The sequence below is a fragment of the Typopeltis vanoorti genome, chromosome 10 (assembly GCF_054136105.1).
Source record: "Typopeltis vanoorti isolate ZY-2024b chromosome 10, IOZ_Tvanoo_1.0, whole genome shotgun sequence".
NCBI classification, from domain to species: Eukaryota; Metazoa; Arthropoda; class Arachnida; order Uropygi; family Thelyphonidae; genus Typopeltis; species Typopeltis vanoorti.
In genome coordinates this window covers 41607083-41630262 of record NC_143558.1, presented here as the reverse complement: position 1 = coordinate 41630262, position 23180 = coordinate 41607083, and the positions used below count along the sequence as shown (strand labels likewise).

The following is a 23180-nucleotide window of genomic DNA, read 5'->3' as shown; positions in this document are numbered from 1 at the left end:
CAAACAAAGATCAGATTTTTCATCTTTCGCTAACTACTCCCCCCCTCCTATCTTTCAACACAGAAAAAGAAGCCAGTATGTACATACACGCAAATAGCTAATTTTCTATAAAGACATGCACGTTTTTTAATGACGAGCCGAGAAAACAATTTAAGATGAGAAGTTGATATATAAATCGTCCATTTCCTTATCGGTTCTCAATAGTGAAACACACGAATGCTCCTAATCCTGTGAATTATTTGCAAGGATTCTGTAGTCGATTTTTTAAAAGTCAGCCAACGCCTTTTTATTCCCGTATAGGGAGTAGGCGAGGCCGTTTTTAACCCTAACTTTTGGTAACTGAGTGGGCAGTTCAATCTCCACTGGTACCCATTTAGAGATAGCTGGCCCAAGGCTATCACTAATTAAGCAGTATGCAGTGAACAGAGACGGCTCAACAAGTGCCGCCATCTCGTGGTCCCTAATCCTAACAATATATTTAATGTCTGAAATAATGTGGATTCTACGGTCAATTTTCTTGGGGTTACAGGACGAAAAACCTGAGTTTTTCGTCCCATAATCTCAGAGATCGACTAACTCGGGAACCAGTCGAAGAGGCTTAAAAAATTTCCTTTAAAATTCGAAGCTTTTAATAAAAAGATGACTTACCAGAAAAACATTTGAGAGATTTACTGTCTTTTATTAAAAACTCTGCGGATTTTGTATCATATTTAAAAGATATCATTATTAAGGAAGATGAAATCATGGCAAGCTTTGACATAGTCTCCTTATTCCCCAATGTTCCTACAGCCAAAGTTCTTGTACTGCTCAAGGATAAATTATCTAAAAAGATCATGGCCTTATTGATTGCATTAACTCAGGTTACCATCTATACACAAAATAGTCTTGCAATGGGTAATTCGTTGTCTCCTGTACTTGTTAACATCTATCTAGAAGTTAAAGCCATCTCTTCCTATGCTTTAAAACCAAGAATTTGGAGAAGATATATTGATTGACGAGATTTTCCTGATTTGGAGCCATGGCCATGAATCTCTCCTGAATTTCCTTGCACAACTAAATAGTCAACACCCAAACATAAAATTTACAGCTGAGTTTGAAGCTAATGGTTCTCTTCCTTTTTTTGGACGTCAAACTGACCAGTTCCTCAGAAAAACTTAAAATCTCGATTTACAGAAAACCTACCCACACCAACAGCCATCTCCATGGTCAATCCCATCATTATCTTCCTCAAAAGTTTGGAATCATTTCTACTCTAGGACATCGTGTTCGCTCTCTTCTTGATGAGATAGAACTTAATAAAGAACTCAATTTTCTCAGGTCTACTTTTCAACTAAATGGTTATTCTCAAAAAAAAACTACTGATAAATTCATATTAAATCCACCTGGTCGCCATAATGAAGAGACCAATAGCGTAAAAGGTAATATTTCTATACCATACATAAGCTCCATCTCACAGAAATTAGCCTTAGAAAAAACAACATAAGAACTTTATTTACTCCTCTTCCAAAAATCCACTCCCTAGACATCATGATCATAAATATCCTGTTTTCCATATCTGGTGCAACTGTGACATACCTTACTTTGGCCAAACAGAGAGGTCAATCGCGTTACGCATTGAGGAGCACAAGAGACGTCACTTACAAGAGAATTCGAGTCAGTGCTTTGTCTAGTGATGTTCTTTTCTCGAACAATTCTAATGAAGAAACCCCTAGCCATAGTCCTATGGGACAAGTCTAATAACATTTTCCGTTGCCACGATGAATTAGAAAGGAAGATAATAGAATCAAAGGAAATCATTCTCCATCTCTCAGACTATCATTGTCCTGCAGTCAAATACTGGCATTCTTCTTCTTTGAGTGCCATCTCCTTTTGGAGGTCTGTGACCACCTTGGCAAATTTTGAGCGATCCTCAGCTACTCTAAACAGTCCCTTAGAGCTCATGCAAGTCCACTGTCTGCCAGCCAAGATTTTTGTCTTCCTTGTCCTCTTCTTCCCCTTTATAAGAAATTGAAGTATTTTATATTTTTCATTACAAAAGTAGGTGACCAAGATATGCAGTTTTCCTTCTTCTTATGGTATCTAAAAGTTCATGGATTTCCCCATTTGTTCTAGTACTTCCTGATTGGATGTTTTTGCTGTCCATGGGATTTTTAACATTCGTCTGTATAACCACATCTCAAAGGCTTCGTTTATTTTATTTTTTTTTATTGATGTTGTCTTCAAGGTCCAAGTTTCTATACTGTACAGCAGTATAGACCATACATAGCATTTAACCTTGCATACTCTAAGCTCTAAGTCAAATACTGGCATTCTTCTTCTTTGAGTTCCATTTCCTATCAGAGACCACCTTGGCAAATTTTGAGCAATCCTCGGCCACTCCAAACAGTCCCTCAGAGTTCATGTCAGTCCAGTCTGATGTCTGCCAGCCAAGATTTTCTTCGTCTTCCTTGTCCTCTTGCCCTTTATAAGTTGGAGCGTGTAGCATCTCGTGAACCCCAGTTCACGAGATGCTATACGCATGCATACACCCAACAATGAAGCCAACGAGGGAAGTTTTGAATGCGCAGACTTCAACGTTCGGACATTGATATATATATATACACACACTAACTTTCCGTGTTGTTTACAGTTATTTCCTCTATACTTTACTGGTAATTTCTTTTTTTAATGTGCACCTGACGAAGGCTGATACAAACTGAAACTAGTTGTGCTAGTACTAAGAAACTTTGTTTTCATTTCTCAGTTCGTCATTCAATCTTTTTATTATATATATATATATATATATTATTATTACGGGCAACTCCAGGGAGTCATTAGACTCATCGAGGGAGGCCCCAAATCATATTCATCACAACTATCTGACATTCATACAGTATCTATCATACCTCGCCTTAAACTCATTCACTGTCACAGCATCCACTACAGACTCAGGGAGCGCATTCCATATATATATATATATATATATATATATATATATATATATATATACAGTGTATATATATATATATATATGAAAAAAAAACTAAGGCTAAATTGAACTCTGCCCCTTTGGGAATATAAGCCATTAAAAGGTTTATTTTTGTTCAAGTATTTTAAAACTGAATAATTTTTAATTTACTGATTTATAGTTCTTTACTGAAATTAATTAATGGCAAACAACAAATTACATGTTCCAAAAGTCATTGGTATCACAAAATTATACCATTTTGTAATAAAAATCGCAACCAGAATCTCATAATTCAGACGTTTTAAAATATGCACAAGGATGTAAATTACAGCCTAAAAAAAAAAAAAAAAGTGACGAATCCCTTCTCTTTTTTTTTTTTTTCATTGTGCATCTCTATTCTTGTAGAAATACAAGAATAGAGATGCACAATGGAACAGGAAGTGAAACGACTTCATCTCATATATATATATGCAACTCTGGTTCCAATTTTTTTTTTTAACTTTAAAGTAGGATCACACAGATGAATGACCAAGACTAATTGGAACCACCACTTGGTGACTGGTATGCAGTTTGCTTTTATTAACATGTAAATACTGAGCTGTCTAATTTCACACCAGTGCAGCACAAGACAAAAAGGCAGCCAGTATTAACACGTTCATGTTAAACCAAATTCCTTGAGTACATCTCACAGGATTGCAAATGACAAACAATACTGAATCAAGAGATATCACAAGAATAAACAGAAGTTATTTTTCCCCACTCCATCCATAATGAATGTTGCATAATACATGGAATGAAGACATCACCTACACCTCTTAGAATGCTTCTAAGTTGCCTGTTTAGAATTATAGCTGAAAACAAATGTAAAAATGTGTCGTTGGTTGATAGTGTTCTTCAGGTCAGTTACTGTTTTGTGAGATGAAACTCCATATTAGACTAAATCATCTTCAATTGAAAAGCCCTTATGATTCTTTTAAATCCTAGATGGTGAATATAAAACATTTCTATAACACACCGAGTTTTCAAAACCACATTTTTTTTTTGAAGTTTACATAAATATTTTAATTAATTATAAATATCAAAGCAGGATTTTTCGTCCCGCTAACTCAAAATCGACCATCGAACCCACACTATTTCCAGAAAGCAAACAGCGTTAGGATTAGGGACCGCAAGACGGCAGCACTTGTCAGTCGCGTCTCTTCATCGGACGCATTATATTAGTTGATAATCTCTGATTTGGCCGCCAGTGGAGACTGAACCCCCCCCCCCCGGTCTCCAAAAGTTAGATAGGGCTAAAAAGGCCTCACCTACTCCCAAGGGGGGGGGGAAAGAGTTAGATGATTTTTTTGGAAGTTATTTTTGTTTTGCTAAGTGAAGGAGGGTAGTCATTACACACAGTTCCAAACGTAGTGTTGGATGAAAAGACGAAAAACTCATGTTTCCAACATCACAGAAATCATACATTGGGTCTCCATTGTTAAAAGTATCGTACCTCCATATGATGAAAAATGACCATATTGTGGAAATAAAAATATTGATATTTTTGCCTTTTTTACCGCACTTAAAGAAATTTTTTTTTCTCTTTTCATGCATCTAACTTGATTTACTTTAAAATTAAAATAACGGTTTTTCCTGAAAACAAATATAAAAATCATACAAACATATAACATTCGTTTAAAAGATTTCATAAGAGATACTTTCTCTAACACAAATTTAATTTTATAGATTCAAAAATTTGTGTTAGAGAAAGTTTATTTTTATTTTCAAAATAAAAATAAATTTATTTGCTAATCATTTCTAGAAATTAATAATTTTGGCTTTATTCAACAAATCAGATTCAAAATGATTGCAGTCTCATTCTGATTCAAGTCAACATTCCTTTCAAATAATTCTTTACTTGAAATGAAATATTTTTGTTCAAATTAGTAGACTTCAGTGTAAATATCTTAAGAGAAAAAAAGATCCATGATGAGGACACCCTCATTCTCATAATCTCCACCGCAATCAACTAGTAAAAACAGTTGTTGCTATTAGTTAAGCTACTTATACTCTCCTTATATGTACGAAAGAACGTGTAAAATAAATTTTCGGTTAAGAGAAAACAGTTTACATTATTATTACAGTCATACCCCGAAGTTACGCGGTAGGTGGGACCAACAAAAAGCGCGTAAGTCGAATTCGCGTAAATGGGGTATAATTTTGCATGTAATTTATATATACAAACATACAATTGGGACCAAAGGTTTACAAAAACACCTATATTTTTTAAGAAATATAATCATAATTGTAGTTTTTCATACATAAAAAAAAAAGTTATTTCGATGTCGATGGTTTCATAAAATCTAATAGATTCGTCTGAAGGATAATGTCTTTTTCTTGTCACGCAAAATTTCTTCATAGCAAGCTAATGATTTTTTTATTCCTTGCCTTTTGCCTTGTGGCTACAATTCGTTCCTCGTTAGAATCTATGTCCTCCAAAATCTATAAACCTTTCTTTTATGATTGTTCTTACTGTGGATTCCTGTAGATCGAACTTCTTTGCTAGCTTACAAATTTTCATTCCACCTTCAAAATCCTTAATAATGTTGAATTTTGTTTCCAAAGTCAATGTTTTTCTTTTCTTGCTAGCTGTAGAAGAATCAGACTTGCTTCTTTTGGATGACATTATTATTTTTTATGTGATAAAATTTTTATCAAGAACATAACATTAAACAATCGCCAGGTTTGTAGACTATAAAAATCGCGTATGAATGGAGTCCGTGCTTATTCACAGCATGTGCGACGGTAATACGTACATATACCAAAACCGAGTAACTCCGGATTCGCGAAAGTCGGGGTATGACTGTACTTGAAAACTGCAAGGACTCATCGCGGGAGGTCACGCTATTCGACTCCACCATACACATCTCACGGTCTCCCTTTACTACTTAATTCTCCACACACGTTAACACCAATACTAGTGTCACTAAGGCTCAGTATGACCTTTGATGTCTTTGAGCCATAAAAATCAAAATCCAGAGCACCTACTACCGGTTCTGCTTCAATCATGAAGCGAGGGAACCCGCTGCCATTAATGATATGAGCACGATTTAAAGTGATAAATAAGTCTAGTGATTTTTTTGGGGGAGACGGCACTATCAACCATTACATTTTGACATACTGGTACTAGGTAAATGTGTAACTTTTCACACATTTATATAGCATACCAAACAAACAGTACGAGAACCTATTTTACAAAATAAGCACTAAGTCATCAATTGCAAGCATACAAGAAATAAGCATGTCTTACAACTTATGTATTTTAAACATACAAATTACAATCCTTCGCCAGACTAACTTACAATCAAGTGAATTAATTCACTTCACTAAAAATTAGCGCTACACGCAAACAAGACACAACTATATACAGTATATTGTACATATATACAAACACTTGCGCATTTCTCACAATTTAAATTGACTAACAGAAACTGGTAATTTGAAACAGGATATTTAAGTTTATAGTATTTTTATTGAATTAAATAAAAATACTGTAGAACATATGTTGTCCGCACGGTTAGCCAATTGACTAAGCAATTTGCAAATGCCTGAGAAAGGAGTGTCCTGGGCTTGATTCTCGTTGACGACACGGGCATGGACAGCAGCCCCCCCCCCGTTTATCTGGGGTTTTTCATCCCACAAGCAGGCAAACCGTCCCCGTGAACACACGCTACTACAGTCAAAAATACATTCCCTCTCAGCGGCAGGCTGCCTGGGGGGTTGTACTAACAAAGTCATATAGTTCGCCCACCGTTTGCAGGTTCCTGCTTCGCGTCTTTCCGAGAATAGTCGATTCATGCTGAAGGGGAGAAAGAAATGGACGTCCGAAATGGTCGCTAACACGCGAAATCACGTGCTTTATAGGTAAAATTTTCCAACTGTTATACAAGCAACATAGTTAACTACAATAATCATAAAAGAGAAGTTAATTTTCCGACCGGTAATAATAAACAACTCATCCCACAATACGGACTGATTACCCTATTATCGGAATGGATTCTCCTTTTTCTAAGATGCGCAGAAGTGTGGAAGGATCTCTAATCGGTGGGCGAACTATATCTATGTAACAAGCGGATCCTGAATGGAAGCGGGAAAAATGCGCAGAGGAAGAAGACTGCAGAACAGGGATGGTCAACCTATGGCGCATTTAATCCCAATGATAATAATAAAAAAAGTCTATTTATGCAAAAAGTATTAATCAAAAACCGATTTATAGAAAAGTTAAAACTTAATAATTATTTTTAGCGATTTTATTGTTTCGCGCACATCTTTCACACATTCATTGGTTTGATCCTGAGGTGCCAAGCGTTAGCAAAATCGGTGCGTCGCAAGTTTTTAATTAGTCAGTTTGCAAGCGATACTCGTGGGCTACGGAGTTGTGCTCTGTTTGTTCTTTGTGAACATTTGCAGTTTTTTTTCGAAAGATAAGCCTTGTTTTTACATTCAGTTAACAATCACATTGCAAAAGAAAACGAGCAAGAAAAAAAAAGAAAGAAAACAGAAGGTGATAGTAAGTGTGAATTCAGTGAACGATGGAAAAATGAGTTCTTACTTATAGCTAATCCTCCAGGAAAACCGTTGTACATTATTTGTGAAAATACTTTTCTCACATAATAACAGACATGATCTTAATAGACACACATCATCAGACTGAAATACGAGGAGAACTTAAGTGCTTGGGTCTGAGTTACAGATAGAGAGAATCTCGTATTTAAATTAAATCAATATATCCCCTCTATATTAACATATTTTTGCTGGGAGTTTTTAAGGGTACAAGAGTTGTACGACGCATCTGAATTCGCAAGTGAAAAAATTGGCGCATGGAACGTAAAAGGTTGGCCACCCCTGCTGTGGAACATATGTTATATGTATACTATCCTGTTTGATACTTGAGCTGTATTAACAGGAAAATCCACTATCATTCAAAACATTGTTTAATTACGAGTGGATTGGAGTTTGCTGCTGTTCACTACCTCATGTATTGTTGATGCAAGAAAAACTATTATTAAGTGACAGGCAATAACACTCATTACTTTTTGAAACTAACTCCATACAGCCAGCTGGTTCTCTGTCTGTATCACCTTGGGCCCTCTAAATGCACCCTACTGAAGGCTCACATTAATTGGATGCATATAAACAATTAGCTTTCCATATTACCCTATGCCTGATGAAAGCACTTGACTGTTTATGGGTGGTTTGAGGGCTTGCTGTTCACCCTTCAGGATATATTAGTTTAGGCATGGGTTCACTTAGGAGGATGGCTTATGGTCATCTGTATTTGTAGGGGGGAGGGGCAGTCTCTTTCACTGTAGTCAGCAACTTGTCTGATGAGCTGATTTAAGTGGATGGTGTCTGCAAAGTAGAATGAAGAATTGTACTGTTGTAGAATAAAGTATGGAGGAAAATATGTGAAGTGCCAGTGTAAATCCTTTCCGATGTACCATGGAGTGTCTAGCATCATGCACAGACATTTGTTTTGGACTCTGTAGTCTTTGGATGTTATGCACATCTCCAATGAAAACAAAGCAATTGTTTAATTATATCCTATGATCAACTGACATAATAAGTTAAATGCAAAAAACAAACTACTACTTTACCAGTTGGCAATAATGCCAATGCTCACCTATGTTTCCCCAGCGAGTTTGGAGTGATCAGTGAGTAGCTAGGTAAACATTGAGTTTTGTTCCTGTTTGTCATGGGATTGTATAAGTCAACATGCCAGCTGTTTGAGTACCACAGCACTTTTTTTTGGCATTTACTTTGAATCTCTATTTTATAAATCAGTTTTCTAGCGTGGCGTTGTCAGAGAAAATCTTGCCGCTACCTCCATTTGATGTTTGTTTTAAATTATGGGAACCTTAACTCTGCCCAAACAATATTATCGCTTTTTGTCCTTTGTCAGTCTTGCTTCATTTGACAGGCCGGGAGTTTAAATCCCATTACAAACGGGGGTTTGTGATTGCCTTTAGCCAATAGATGAATTTCAATGTCCAGTGTAAGATCACCACCCTGCTTATTGGAAGCATGAAATGGCTTGATGGTATTACAATTTTAATATGCGCTTCGCATCCATGATAACGTTGATGTCTATAGATGTCTTGGCTGCAGGCCCGGCTCGAGGCAGGGGTGGAATGGGTGAATGCCGCAGGGCAGAAAAAATTAAAAATAAAAAAATAATTAAATTGGATATATATACATATTTATAAAGGTAATTATATTTTATTCTAATTATATAAGCTCCAAATAATTATTTTATTTTGATAATCCCGGGACAGAAACATTTAGATCCAATTTCATTGAGAAAATTTGATTCTCTTATAAATAGAATATTTTTATTTAAGAAACAAAATTAATCGGAAAATTTTAATATAAAAATTTGATATATTAATAAATAATATAAAAATGAAACCGAAGGACAGAAAAAAAATCTTGCACACACTCAAAAATTTTCTCGGGCCGGCGCTGCTTGGCCGGTAACGTGGTTAAATAAAACTAACCTATTAGTTTCCCCACTAACAATCTTGTGCCTTTCTCTGGATAAATGTAGAAAAAATAAATGTAAAATTGGCCACTGCAAACTAAACACTGATAAGCAAAGCTTGTAGGAACTATTACCACATAAATAATGGAAACACACAGAAACGTGGCATGCATCAGCTGTTGTCCAGCATTGTTTGTGCAAGCAATCTGGCTAATGAACAGTGCTCTGCTGAATTGGCCACTATTATTCCTCCACTCTCCTCCAAAATCATTAGAACAAGAGCCACTGTTAACTAACATTCTTTTACAGTCCATCTTGAAACTCACTGAACCAAATTCATTGCCACCTCTTTCATTTCATCTACTTCTGGTTTCTTTGAAACAGTTTCCCAATCTGCCATTCAAGCAAAATGTGAACTGATTCCTCTTGCTCTCTCTCTCTCTCTCTCTCTCTCTCTCACACACACACACACACACACACACACACACACACACACACACACACACACACACACACACACACACACACACAACACTAATGTGCTACAGGTCTTGTGACTGTTTGTGTGTGGATCATAAAGATAGATCCACAGGCTCATAAAGATAGCCTAGGGAAGTTGTAGAAAGTTCTTTGACTTTCCACTGGATATTTTCAACTGTCTCACCCCATCTCCTTAGAATTCAGGCACCCACACCATACGCGTACACACTAGTTCAGAAGTAAAATATTGTATAAACACCGACCTGATTTAAAAAATAGATTACAAATATTTTTATTAAGTAAATTTATTACAAGTATGTCTCATGTCACATTTTCCAACATTTGGGAATGAACTGACTGGATCCAAATAATGATAATCTACAAACAATTCAAAACTACATTTCCACGCAAAACTTTTATTCTAATAGTCTGGCTAAGAATAAAGTATATCTCATCCTATCACTCTAAATTTCTCCTTCTTGCTCTTTTACCTTTTATTCTCTCACTCATCCAGAGCCTGGACCTCCAAAGGGATAATATTTAACTTATTCAAATATAGTCTACCACCACTTATGATAATAAGTGGTGGTAGACTACATAATTCAGTCTTCAAAGTAAACCCCACATATGAAATGTTTCAATGTGATCAAATCCTCTCACTTATCTATAGGCCATTTGCCATTTTTTTTTAAAAAACTTTATCATCTTCTCTTACTCACTGACCTTAAAAAAGTTTCATTGTTGTTTCATAGCTGTACTAGCATTCTCAGGATAAAGAAAACTAATTATCAGGATAAATACTGATATAGAAAATTCAGGCAGTTAAAAAGGGGGCTGTTTTTATATATTATATTTTACATTAAAAACAACCATAGCATTAGCTTATTTGTTTGTGATAATAATGTTGAAAATTTTCTTCAGTATACTTAGTTTTCTTTTGGATTTTGAAATTTTTATGATATACACACCATAAAAAATCTCGTACTCATAGTGTTGGTTAAAGATTTTATGGAACTATCCCGCAATGAAACTAAGATGCCTTCTTTCCATTCTCCTGGAACCCTGCCAGAGCTGAGACTCAGATTGAACAACTTCATCAGAGGTAATGCTGATTCTTTTTGCACATTCACATAGTATATCAGCTGACATGCCATCCAGTTCCACTGCTGTGCCCACATTCATGCTTTTCAATATGCTAAACACCTTCTGTTCATCTACCTCAATTTTGATATGCATCTGTTTCACATCTAGCAGAAAGGTTAACCTGATATATACAATTAAGGAAAATACCTACTGAATGGAAAACATCAAAGACCATAATTCTGCATAAAAAAAAGGTACTAAAGAAGACATCAGTAACTACAGACCTATCTGTCTATTAGCGCACACACACACACAAAATATTTGCCAGAATCATCCTAAACCGAATACAAATCTCCATCAATGAAAATAGCTGCAAAGAACAGGCTGGTTTCAAAAAAGGCTTTTCAACAATAGATCACATTCAAACTATTACTCAACTAACAGAAAGATGCAGAGAATACCAGATCCCACTTTGTCTTCTTTTTATAGATTTTAAAAAGGCATTTGATACTGTTGAGCATAACGCAGTATTCCAAGCTTTAATGGAACAAGGCATAGAAAAAGCATACATCCAACTCATAAAAGATATCTACAAAGAAAGCACAACAAATATCACCCTTTTCAATCACCCGATTAAAATTAACTTAAGTAGAGGAATACGTCAGGGTGATGTCTTATCATCTAATCTCTTCATATGTACTCTGGACATATGAAGAGATTAGGTGATAAGACATCACCTAATTAGGTCGAAAAATTGACATGAAAGATGGAATAAACATTAATGGTGAAATATTAAATATCCTATTATTCGTCGATGATGTGGTATTAATATCTCATTCACCCAAACTCTTAGAATCAATGCTGAATAACATAAGCCAAAACTGCCAAAAAATTGGATTGGAAATACACCCTGACAAAACAAGATGGATGAAAAACACTGTAAAGATCATACAATCACTCTAGAATCTCACACCATCGAAAAAGTTGAAGAATACATCTACCTTGGCCAGTCCATAAAAATGAATAATGATATATCAAATGAAATAGTAAGGAGAAAAAGAGCTGCTTGGATAGCCTTCAACAAAATAAAATCAACAATTACCAACCAAAACATAGATATAGACATAAGAACCCATCTTACCAGCATTAACTTATGGCAGTGAAACATGGAACACAACTTTCAAAGAAGAACAAAGCCTAATAACAACTCAACGTGCAATAGAAAGAAGAATATGCAATATAAACAAAATAGACCCCATAAGACACACAGAAATCAGGAAGAAGTCTGGACTCACAGATATAATAGAATCTTGATGGTGAGTTAGCTGATCTCAATATGGAGGTAGCAAGGGTTTTTTCCTCCTGGAAACCTGGATAAAGGTTTTTTGTCCTGCATAGAGACAAAAAAAAAAAAAAAAACTAGTAGTGGTGGCTGTGGGAAATAGATGGTGTTGGGGTAGATGATGATGGTTCACTGTAGTTGGTGGATTAAGTGGTGGTGACAGAATCGTTGAGTAGGTGCCCTCCTTCAATGAGTCTTTGGACTCCTTGGAGGTGTCACGTAATAATAATAATGAAATAAACTCTTTTGGGTTTATTTTGGCCTGCTTAGCTAATTTTCTCTCATAATCTGATTTGCTCTTTCTTACCAAATCAGATTATGAGAGAAAATTAGCTCTAATCACCCTTCTTGCTTGCACTTTGTACTGCTCATAAGTATGCTGATCACCTTTTTCTTTACATTCCCTTCAGCTTTTTTTTTTTTTTTTTTTGCAGCTCTTGCTTTATATCTCTACTCATCTACTTAATTCCTACTTGGCCCTCCTGACATTGGGTATGCAGTCTGATACTGCTTCTCTCAAACAATCTCTGACCACTTCCCATGCATTAGTGCCATTCTTTCCTTGTAGTTTCTCAAGCCATGGCACTGCTCCAAGATGACTCCTCTCTCACAATTACCAGCTTTCCAATTCAATATTAACCTTTTCCTGACAGAGAATTCTATGTTTGGAAACTTCCCAAAACAAGCCTGCATGGTCACTCTCCCCAGTTGGAGGAAGTGTCTACCTTGGCCTGCTTGGAACAAACAGCCATGGCATTCTTAATAAGATTCCTTATTCCCTCTTTACTGTCACCTCATCATCCACTACTTTCATGCTATCATTTCATGCATTCACTAATTCTGATTTGGCTAAAACACTGACTCACATTTCTTGCACTGTCATAAAAAACATTAAAATAAATTCTCTCTCCATTCTTGCTTTCATACCACAGGACAGCTTCCCAAAATTGGAAAGGTTTAAGGCAATCCTTTTTGTTGAGGTTCGAACTGGAAATGTGGCCATCACAACGTTCTTTATATAATCTTTTAAGAAGAAATAAACTTTTATGTAGGACTTTAGTTTTATTCCAATGAATCCTATGTCTAGCAGATAAGGTGGCTGGCTAAACCAGACTCCTTAAGTAAAATATAGTCCTGATGTTCTTTTAGATGAATCTGAGATCAACAGCTCATCTGCCAATAATAATTAATCCTGTAAACTTCAAGATAATAGACAGGATATTTGACTTTTGGAGAAGCTAAGAAGGAATTTAGTTTATAAACTAGATGGCAAGAAACTTGTAGAAACTCAGAAATATGGTATAATTACAACTTTAGTTCTGTGCACACAGGTTCTTCTGATTCTATTTTAAATAATGAACTGCCATTTATCAGAGCTGTAATGGTTATAATGCAAAAGTAATTAATAATTATGGCCTTCATCCTAATCTTCCCCCAGAAGAAGTTTCTAAAATTTCAATTCTATTAAGAACTGTCAGAGAAAATTCAAGACTTCTTTACCAAGTTGACCTACAAGTTTTTTACCATCCAGTCAGTAAACTAAATTTGTTCCTAGTCTCTCCGAAAGACAAATATCTTCCTCTCTTTTATCCTGAAGTTTACAGTATCTGTTATTCACATGGCCTTTGCTATTATAGGTAGACAGGTCATTCAGTTCAGATTCACATAAAAGAACATCAAGTATATTTTACTTCAAGAATCTGATGACTGGTTTAGCTAACCATGCCTTATCTATTAGACAGAGAATTCATTCGAATAAAACTAAAGTGCTATGCAAATGTTCTTTTCTTCTCGAAAAGATTATATAAAGAAAGTTTTTGAAGCCCACATTCACAATCTGAACCTCAACAAAAAAGGATTACCTTAAACCTTTCCAATTTTGGGAAGTAATCCCAAGTAATATTCCTCATTCCTGTGTTTCATAAAATTGTAATTATTTAAATTTATTTCTTTTGAATTCTAATAGTTATAGATGGTGTAATCCTTCTATACTTGAGAGCATATATCACATATAACGTATGTTATCTAGCATATATGGTTGTAATTTAAATGTTGTTCTTATTGGGTTTATCTCTTTTCAGGTATGTTGACAAGCTAAAAATTCTACAAACATGAATTAAATTTTTATTCATGTGTCATTCTGTTACTTTATAATTTTATCATTATACCATTTCCCAAGCTATCTGGATAACACAGCATTCAATGTATTTATGTTACACGATGCTTGTTCTAAGGTGTGAGAAACTTATCCTGCTTCTTCCAAGAAAAACACCGAACTGTAATTTAACAATGTAATAAGAGTGTAGCACAAATGTAAAATGATAGAATAATGTGAAAATCAGTCCACTGTTTTACCAGTTTTAATATTAAATGAATATTAACATAATGTACATAAGACACTAGATATCAATTTCACTTAGAAATGCAGAGCAAAAACTTTCCTTTAAATTTAAAGCATTTCTGAAATTTACACAACACAAAATTTAATCAACTGTATATATTAATATGTAACAGTGGAAAAGCAATAAGCAGAGTATTATCTATAGTCTAAAACCTTTCAAAAAATTGTTCTCCTTAGCTGCTAGAGTAAAAAAAAACTGTTTAAAAAACAACCATTTCATGTCATCTCATAAAATTTTGTAGACCTTAATCATAATGGACAAGAATAATGACATACTGTGGAAGGAATCTAGTCCAAATAATTTTAGTTCTATGATTAAAACCAAAGCTACATTTAAAAATTGTTAAAGTGCAGAATCTTATACCATTGTATATAATTAATTTACGCTAATGTAAAGGATGTATGATTATTTAATATATATCTGTACAACTTTTAGAATTTGGTTATCTAATGGAATCCTTTCTTTACAAATGCATTATTACCAAATATAGTACAAGAAAAAAAAAAAAAAAAAGGAAAGAAAATCAAAGTATAAATATATGTATTACATACATAAAATAAAAACATGCACGGCACAAAATATTTTATAAATTAAAACATAAATATAAAAAATTGAAAGCAATAAATTAAGGAACTAAGACCAGTAAGGAAATTTGTGCTCACCAGTTTTAAAAATGGAACCAATACTTAGCTAAAACTCCTACTCATTTATTTAAAAATAAAGTAGAAAATAAACTCGAATAAATTCTAATAACTACAATAGTAGTTTATAGGAACATAGCCTCTAACTAGTCATTTTTTTCTTATTCCCAACCTTCAAGAATATCTAAAATATCTCATAAATATTGGGCCTCATAAATAAACACTGGATTTTTTCTTTGTTTTTTCATATTCAGATTCATGTACTAGTAACCGAAGGCTTGTGTGAAGTACTGATTTTAGAATACTTCTGTTAGAGCTTCGCTAAACCACTAATTCGTGTACAATACAATAAACAAGCTCTGCATGTGCAATAATAAAGCTGATAAGCAAAGGTCCCACCAATTATGATTGGCACACTCCTATGCATATGTGTATTGACTCCCAGCAAGCATTTCAGCACCACTGGTCATTTCTTTCCTGATGCACCCTAAAAAAAAAAAATGGTTGGGAAAATTTTATATATATATATATATGCACACACACACAGTATTTTGCAAACTAAGGGAACACAACATTTTAATTATCTTTGGTATGATATATATATATATATATATAGGATGATTTACCTTTTATCTAACCACAGTGGGAAGGCAATTTGCCATTTTGGTAATTGAAGTGCACTTGCACTATGCTGTATCAGAAGTTGAGTGACATGCAAAGGTTGGTTAATTGAATGTCAGAGAAGTGATAGATTACTGTATATATTGTGCCAGAGTTTAGTGCGTCCACTCTTCAGCCTAAGGGTTGCAGATTAGAATTCTGCCTTCAGCATGCATGCATGCTTGATTGTTCTTCTCACACATACATACAAGATGGACTGGTTTACCATGGAAGAAGTAAATCTGACCTGCCTGCAATGGAAGATGACTTTGCCCAGCAGTGGAATCATACAGGATGATGATGATCATCATCATAATAACACACAAATAGAAACATCATTTGTAATTGCAATCACTATTCCTGATTAGTTGTTTCATAAAGCAATAATTTCAAGATGGAAAGCACAGTCCTCATTTCTTCCTTTATGAAGAGGATATTTGTGCATGCAAATCTGCATAAATGAATTTCAACTCTAACCTCCCACCTTTCTCAGCCTTCCATTAAGTGTACAAGGATGAACATTACATTACCAGTAGGCAAATTAATACTATCCTTTAAGACAGGGAGCAGCAACCTTTTCAGACTTGTGGGCCGCAAGCATTTAATTAAGAGAAAATAGTGAGTTAAAAAATACTAAAGTTATCAATTTTTATTATATCAATCTTAAAATACAAAATATTTAAAGTACGAGATACGAAACAAGCATGAAAATAAAACTCAACGAAAAATTATTATTACATAAAAACAAAGTAATATAGTTTATGCATCACAATATGTGCGTCTCCCTGCTTAATGTGACTTTTGCGATTGTTTTTTTTTTTTTTTAGCCAAATTATCTATATCCACTTTATAACCTGAGGTGCAAATTCGAATCAAAGCATGTTCAAACATTCATCAGTCAGTCAAGAAGAAAATTTATTTTTTCTAAAACTCATGGCAGAAAATGCTTGTTCGCAAATATACGTGCTTCCAAATGTGACGCTCATCTTTGCAAAACTGATTAATTCATCATACTGAATACATCACTGAATAATTCAACATACAGGCCACCAGTTGCCGACCCCTGTTTTAAGAGATCAGACATCTCCTAAAGGTAGTTGTGACAAATGAAATGCACAAGATGGAGGTTCTGTGATAATATGAATTATTTGATGTATTTTATAAAACAAAATACAAGTATTTTGGACTGAGTCTATCAGACCACCATATAACAGGCAAACTCAAAAGGAAGAATGCATAATTTTACATGCATGGTAAGCCATAAACTAGGGATAGCATTTGACTAGATTTGAACTTGAATAGCAACAATGATAAAATTTACTTAGTTTTAGTACTAAAAATTAACTCCCAAAGTTTTGGTAAAGAAGATACAATTTCTGATTAATATTCAGTCAATGCATCAGCGTTTTCTTTAAATAAATGTTTATATAAAAGCTTTTATGGATTAATGTTGAGGTAGATCAAATTTTGGAGATTGCTAGTAGTGGATGTAGTATTGGTGTTTATGAAGTCTGTACCCTACTGAATGCCAGCACACCCATAATATGAAATATGACACTGAAGCTCTTTGAGTGGAAAACACAGGAGTAAGATTATTCCCTCTTCAGGATTCCAGTGAGTGGTTTGGAGATTCAGGATGTAGGCGATAGGAATCCTCCATTCAACAATGAAGTTAAATGCGATTGTGGAAACCTACATCTTTAATTTACAAAAAACTTCAAATTTCCTGTCTGTGTCCAAATTGAATGCTCTAAAATTCCTTAATCATAACAGCCATCTCACTACCTCAAAAGCAGACAAAAGAAGAATTATGGTTACAGATGCCTTTTACAACAGAAAAATCATCCTTTTATGATCTGGATAGATCCACTTACCAAAGAGGTTGGAGATTATCCTACTAAAAGCCAAATTAGATAACCAAATTCTTTACTGGACAAAGTTATCAGCTGGGATAACAATACTATAAAGAAACTCATATATTTTGGTAGAATCCTTGACTATGGATTAGCTAAAATTCATCAAGGTGCTAACTGATAACTATCGATTCTCCTATCTACTGCAATTGCTCAGAATTTTTCTCATCTATCAAGTGCTCAACACTTTTCTCTACAGCCTACTGACATATTGTCATTAATGTTTTCAATTGGTCCAAACTATTTTTATCTCAAAAATTTCCTCCTGATGTATTAAATATTTTTTAAAATTTGTAATATACTCTGGCTATTTGTTTAAAAAATAAAATTTACAAGACAGAAGGTAGGCATGGGAAGTTTCCTTTCATCTACCTTAACTATTCTGAATATTTATAAGATTCCCTGTTCTCATCCATTCATCCTGAGGATGAATGAATGAGAACAGGGAATCTACAAAACTATTGTAGGGAAACTACAAAACTTTTGTAGTTTGGCCTTATCCAGAAAATGTCTTATCTCAGTCTTAAAATAGGTAGATAATCTGTATCACTAGATCAAGCTCAACCATGGAAAAGGCAAAAACTTTGTTTTCCTAGACATTTTGGATGTTCAGAGCCATGTCTACTATAAATCAACTTTGACTGGTACATATATTTAGCATGAGAGCCCATTAACCAGTCCAAAAAATAGCCATAATCGAATCCTAATTTAAAGCCTCACTTTGTTCCACCAAATTGAGTACTGTTAAAATCAGGCATTCAATCCCCCCCCCCAAGAAGATTTAACATATTATAGATCCCTACAATCCAATCTTTTAACTCCACTGTTGAAAGCAGTGGAGTTAAAAGATTGGATTTTTCATGTCAACAATCTGTCTAATCTTATTAACCAAATCTAATCTAAACATGTCTGTCAAGTGCCTTACAAATGCCATGTTCCATATTTTGGATAAATTGGCCATTCAACTGGGAAAAGACTAAGAACACAAATGCTACAACTACTGGATGTTTAATTAATTTATTTTTCTCTGAGCATGGCATCTAAGTGGAATATAGAATCATTTTGATGAGCATATGGCTTATCCATAGAAGCTATTTTACATATGAATGTTTACTTAATTCTTTAGCTCTTAGGCTTCACTGCACCAGAAATGACTGTTTCTTCTTTCTAACAGCTTGGTACATGTTAATTCTTGGTAACTGTAAATAATATCTTTTGGACAACATATCTTATTCAGGTTGAAAGTAGACAAATGATGTCTTTGGCTCATAGCATTAGCATGAAATTCATTCTTGTATGGTTCCTTTGAATTTGTCTGTTATATCACTGATGATGGCCTGTTTGATTCAGTCCAAAATATCTGATGTCTTTGTGTTAATTTATGTTTCTTCTTCTTATTGTTTCATGATACCTCCAAGAAGTCCAAAGACTCATCGAGGGAGGACACCTGCTCAACAGCTCTCAGTTTCCACTTAATCCACCACTACCATCATTTACACCAACACCATCTACTGCCCACCACCACTAGTATTTCTTTACTTAATCCACCAACTACACTACCATCATTTACACCAACACCATCTACTGCCCACCATCACTAGTATTTTCTGTCTGTAAACTGCATGTATTCTGAAGGATGATTTGTCTGTATCAACAAACCTCTTCGTATATTACATCTCTTGCAATTGCTTTAAGAGATGGAGTTGTACATGAGGTAGATACAGCCCCCTTCTCCCCCCAAAATCTGATACTATCTGTTGGAAAAGTTTCAATATTATAAAATATTTGATACCAAATGCTTTTAGTTATTTACAGAGGTGTATTCACAGGTTAAGTCACAAAAAAATTGATATAATCAGTGATGACCAGGATTTGGCAAGGGAAAGTATCCTCTACATCAGTGTTTCTCAAACTTTTCTGGGTGTAGTCCACTTGGATAGAGCATATAACTCAATAGCCCACTAGCCCCATACCATTTATATACAGTTCCTAAGTGCAAAATTGCAGAGTAGTTGACATAACATACACAACTTCAATATTTTTCAATGGAAAATTAGGATAGGATTTCTCAGTATATCGTGGCAACACATAATGGCTGATTTTATGTACTAGTATACACTCAAATGTTGAGATATACAGCATGTAACAAATTATACATATTATACTGAAATTAAACAATTTATGTAAAAGAACTTTAATGATTTTAATATTGTATTTAAACTGTATCTGAAAATTTACAAACTAAGATAAAAAAAATACTGTATTTATTTACTAAAGAAATTCTCTTGCAACCCACCAGTAGCCTATGGACCACACTTTGAGAACACTGCACTATATGTGTTTAAAATCTTGAGAGGATATTTCCCAATTGTTTGCAAACTGCTGGTCATTGTTTGTATCCCCCCCCCCCCCCCGACTGCAGCACAAATGTTATATTTTCATTCCATTAATACCATCTAAAGAAAATTTCTTATTTGCCTTTGACATGAATAAGTTTAGGTAATCTTGCATTAGTGTCACAGTACATAAAAGATGTACTGTGGTGAAAAATCTCACCAATTTTAATAAACCTAAATGATAAGTTCCTATATATATAATTTTTGGTTTATTCTTTTGAATTAAAAAAAAAAATGCAATTAACAGAAGCAAATCAAGTGACGTTCATAGTTGGTGTAAGTTTATGATAGAAAAGCAGTTTATTCCATTACACACACGTGTGTGCATACATACATACATGCATTTATGTAAGCATGAGCAGTCCTTTATGATGGCTTGTCATCATTTTATGAAACTCTTTTCACTTATATTTGTTTAATAAAAGTTTACACAAATGTTCAGTAAAGTCCAAAAAGAAACAGAACTTTTTGAAAACAGAAGAAACTAGTGGCGCCACCTGTTGTATCTTTTTGTTGTCGAAAGAGGCAACCTTCATTAGTGTTGCGGCAACTGTTTATGTCATTTGTTTCATTAGATTGTGCCACTCCCTTATGGCCCTCCTTCCATTCCTTTGGAACTTGATCCAGTGCAAGACTCATATTATAAAATATGTCAAGGCAGATGCCCACTCCCTGGCACATTCCTTCAGAATACATAGTGATATATCATCAAGTCATATTAACATCAAGTTTGCTCAATTCCCCGTATACCCCCTTGCTCAGTCACAGCGAGTCTCGCTGCCCTATCATCAACTGCTTTCAAACTCTCCATGATGTCACATGCACAAGAATGAATGACCTTTATTATGAACTGCTCATTAAGTATCTCCACTATATTGTCTGCAGCAGTTGTCCTTATGCCATTTTCTCCAATCAATGTCATCCTTCCATAATAATTTTTTTTTTTTTTTTTTTGCTGGCTACATATTGAAAGAACTCCCTAGGATTCTTTTTGGCTTTATTAGCTACTGCTGTTCATACTTCACTTTTGCTATATCCTTACCAACCAAGTCATCTGCCTTGCCTGGTCTTTGTAATCCTCATGGAATTGACTATTACCACTTCTTCCATTTCACACCCACTTTATTTAACCTTCTGACCCTTGGAATATATTTAGACATTGCTTCTACTAGATAGTTTTTGAATATTCCCCCCACCCCCAAAAAGTTGCATTGATCTCTTTTACAGCTAACTCCTCATTCCATGCCACATCTGCAAGCTGTTTCCTGAGCTCTTCATAATTACCAGCCTTGTAGTTCCACATATACCCTTTTCACACAGAGGTCCTCAACACTGCTGGCAACCACCCAGGTAATCACTTCATGGTCATTTGCACCAACTGGAGGATGATTTAACACCTCATTTATAATTACATTCTCTGATGAGATGATCAATCTAAGACCCCTAATCCTTGCGTACTCTGCTGTCTGAGGTAGTTGTCCCTCAAAAACTCAGGAAACTCATTTTCTTTACTTCTAGTTGCTTTCTCATCATCCCAGTATGAGATCAAATTCTAAGATTAGGGAAATTTGGAATTTATATAGTGTAAAGTGTCATACAGGTTTTTAGCAGTGTCTCAAATGAAAAAGGACACTTAAGTTTTCTGAAGACTGAGGAGGCTTGGAATATATTGGATTTGTGCCTGAAAAGGCCAGAGATGTAAATCATGTCAAGAAGGGAAATCCAATTTTGAATGGCAAACATTATTGACGATAAGAAGAAGTGAACTGACTGAAATCTTTCTTGCAAGAAAGAAGACAGAACTGTGTTCTGGAAGCACAATGAGGTTCTCATCTGACTGGGGAACAGCAGGGAGATCAAAGTTTAAAATATTAGATTTAATGTTTTATTAAATCAAATATTTTATTCATTTATGTATAGAAGCATGGACAAAAGCACAGACCTCTCATGTATCCAGCATTGGCAGAGGAAATTTGGATTGCTGGCACATCTGTTGGTTAAGTAAGCTTTAATAGTGATCATGGGTTTGAGGTGGAAGGGTATGAAAATCATCACATTCTAGTAAGGATTATAATGGTTATTTGGTCAGGAGAGCAAAAATAGTTATTAGGTCACAGTAAAGAGAAGAAATCATGGAAGTTATTCAATTTGGCATTGGTGCTAAATTGATGTAAGTGCCAAAGGATTGAAAATAACATGGTTCTATAGTAAAGGAAATATGAACAAGGTTATACGGTCTGAGTTACCTAGAGGAAAGATGACACCCACAACATATTTGGAAGGAAAGTTAGTTAAGAAAATGATCAGAGCACTCGTAGGATGGCATGAATTATCTGGTATTCTGAAGAGTAGAAAGACAATTTGTTAGATCAGTAACAAATGTAATTTCTTCCAGCCTGAGTTGTAAACATTGTAGTCCCCAAGGAAAATGACATGACACCCCCACAGTTTCTGGACTCACTGTGGAAGGTCTCACACTACATGATTCTCCATCTACAGTATTTCTGCTAAATGCATATGTTCTCTGGTATTTTGCCTGTTTTGTGCAAGGAAAAAACGTGTCCAGGAGGAAAGCTATTTATGAGACCAGCAAATTCTCCTTCAAATTTCTTACATGATGAGAACTGAACTCAGGGCTTTTCAAAATAACATGTCCCAAATTTCCCAACTGAGCTAGAGACAAGTAACTTTGGATCAAATAATGTCCTGGTCCTCTTTACTTGTCTGATATCAGTCATTACTTATGTTATGACCATAGGTTATAAGATATGATAATTATACCGAAATACAGTTGTA

General features: G+C 34.7%; 1 protein-coding gene across 4 annotated transcripts in view; it reads right to left on the bottom strand.

Moving 5' to 3' along the window:
* Positions 1–14714: 14714 nt before the first annotated feature.
* Positions 14715–23180, bottom strand: part of LOC150102363 (uncharacterized) — a 445051-nt gene continuing 436585 nt past the window's right edge. For all 4 annotated transcript variants that reach the window (XM_090398788.1, XM_090398787.1, XM_090398791.1 and 1 more), the window contains one exon: positions 14715–15902. In XM_090398788.1, coding sequence (XP_090254914.1) covers positions 15882–15902 — 21 coding nt within the window. In that variant the 3' untranslated portion in view covers positions 14715–15881. The remainder of the gene's footprint in view (positions 15903–23180) is intronic.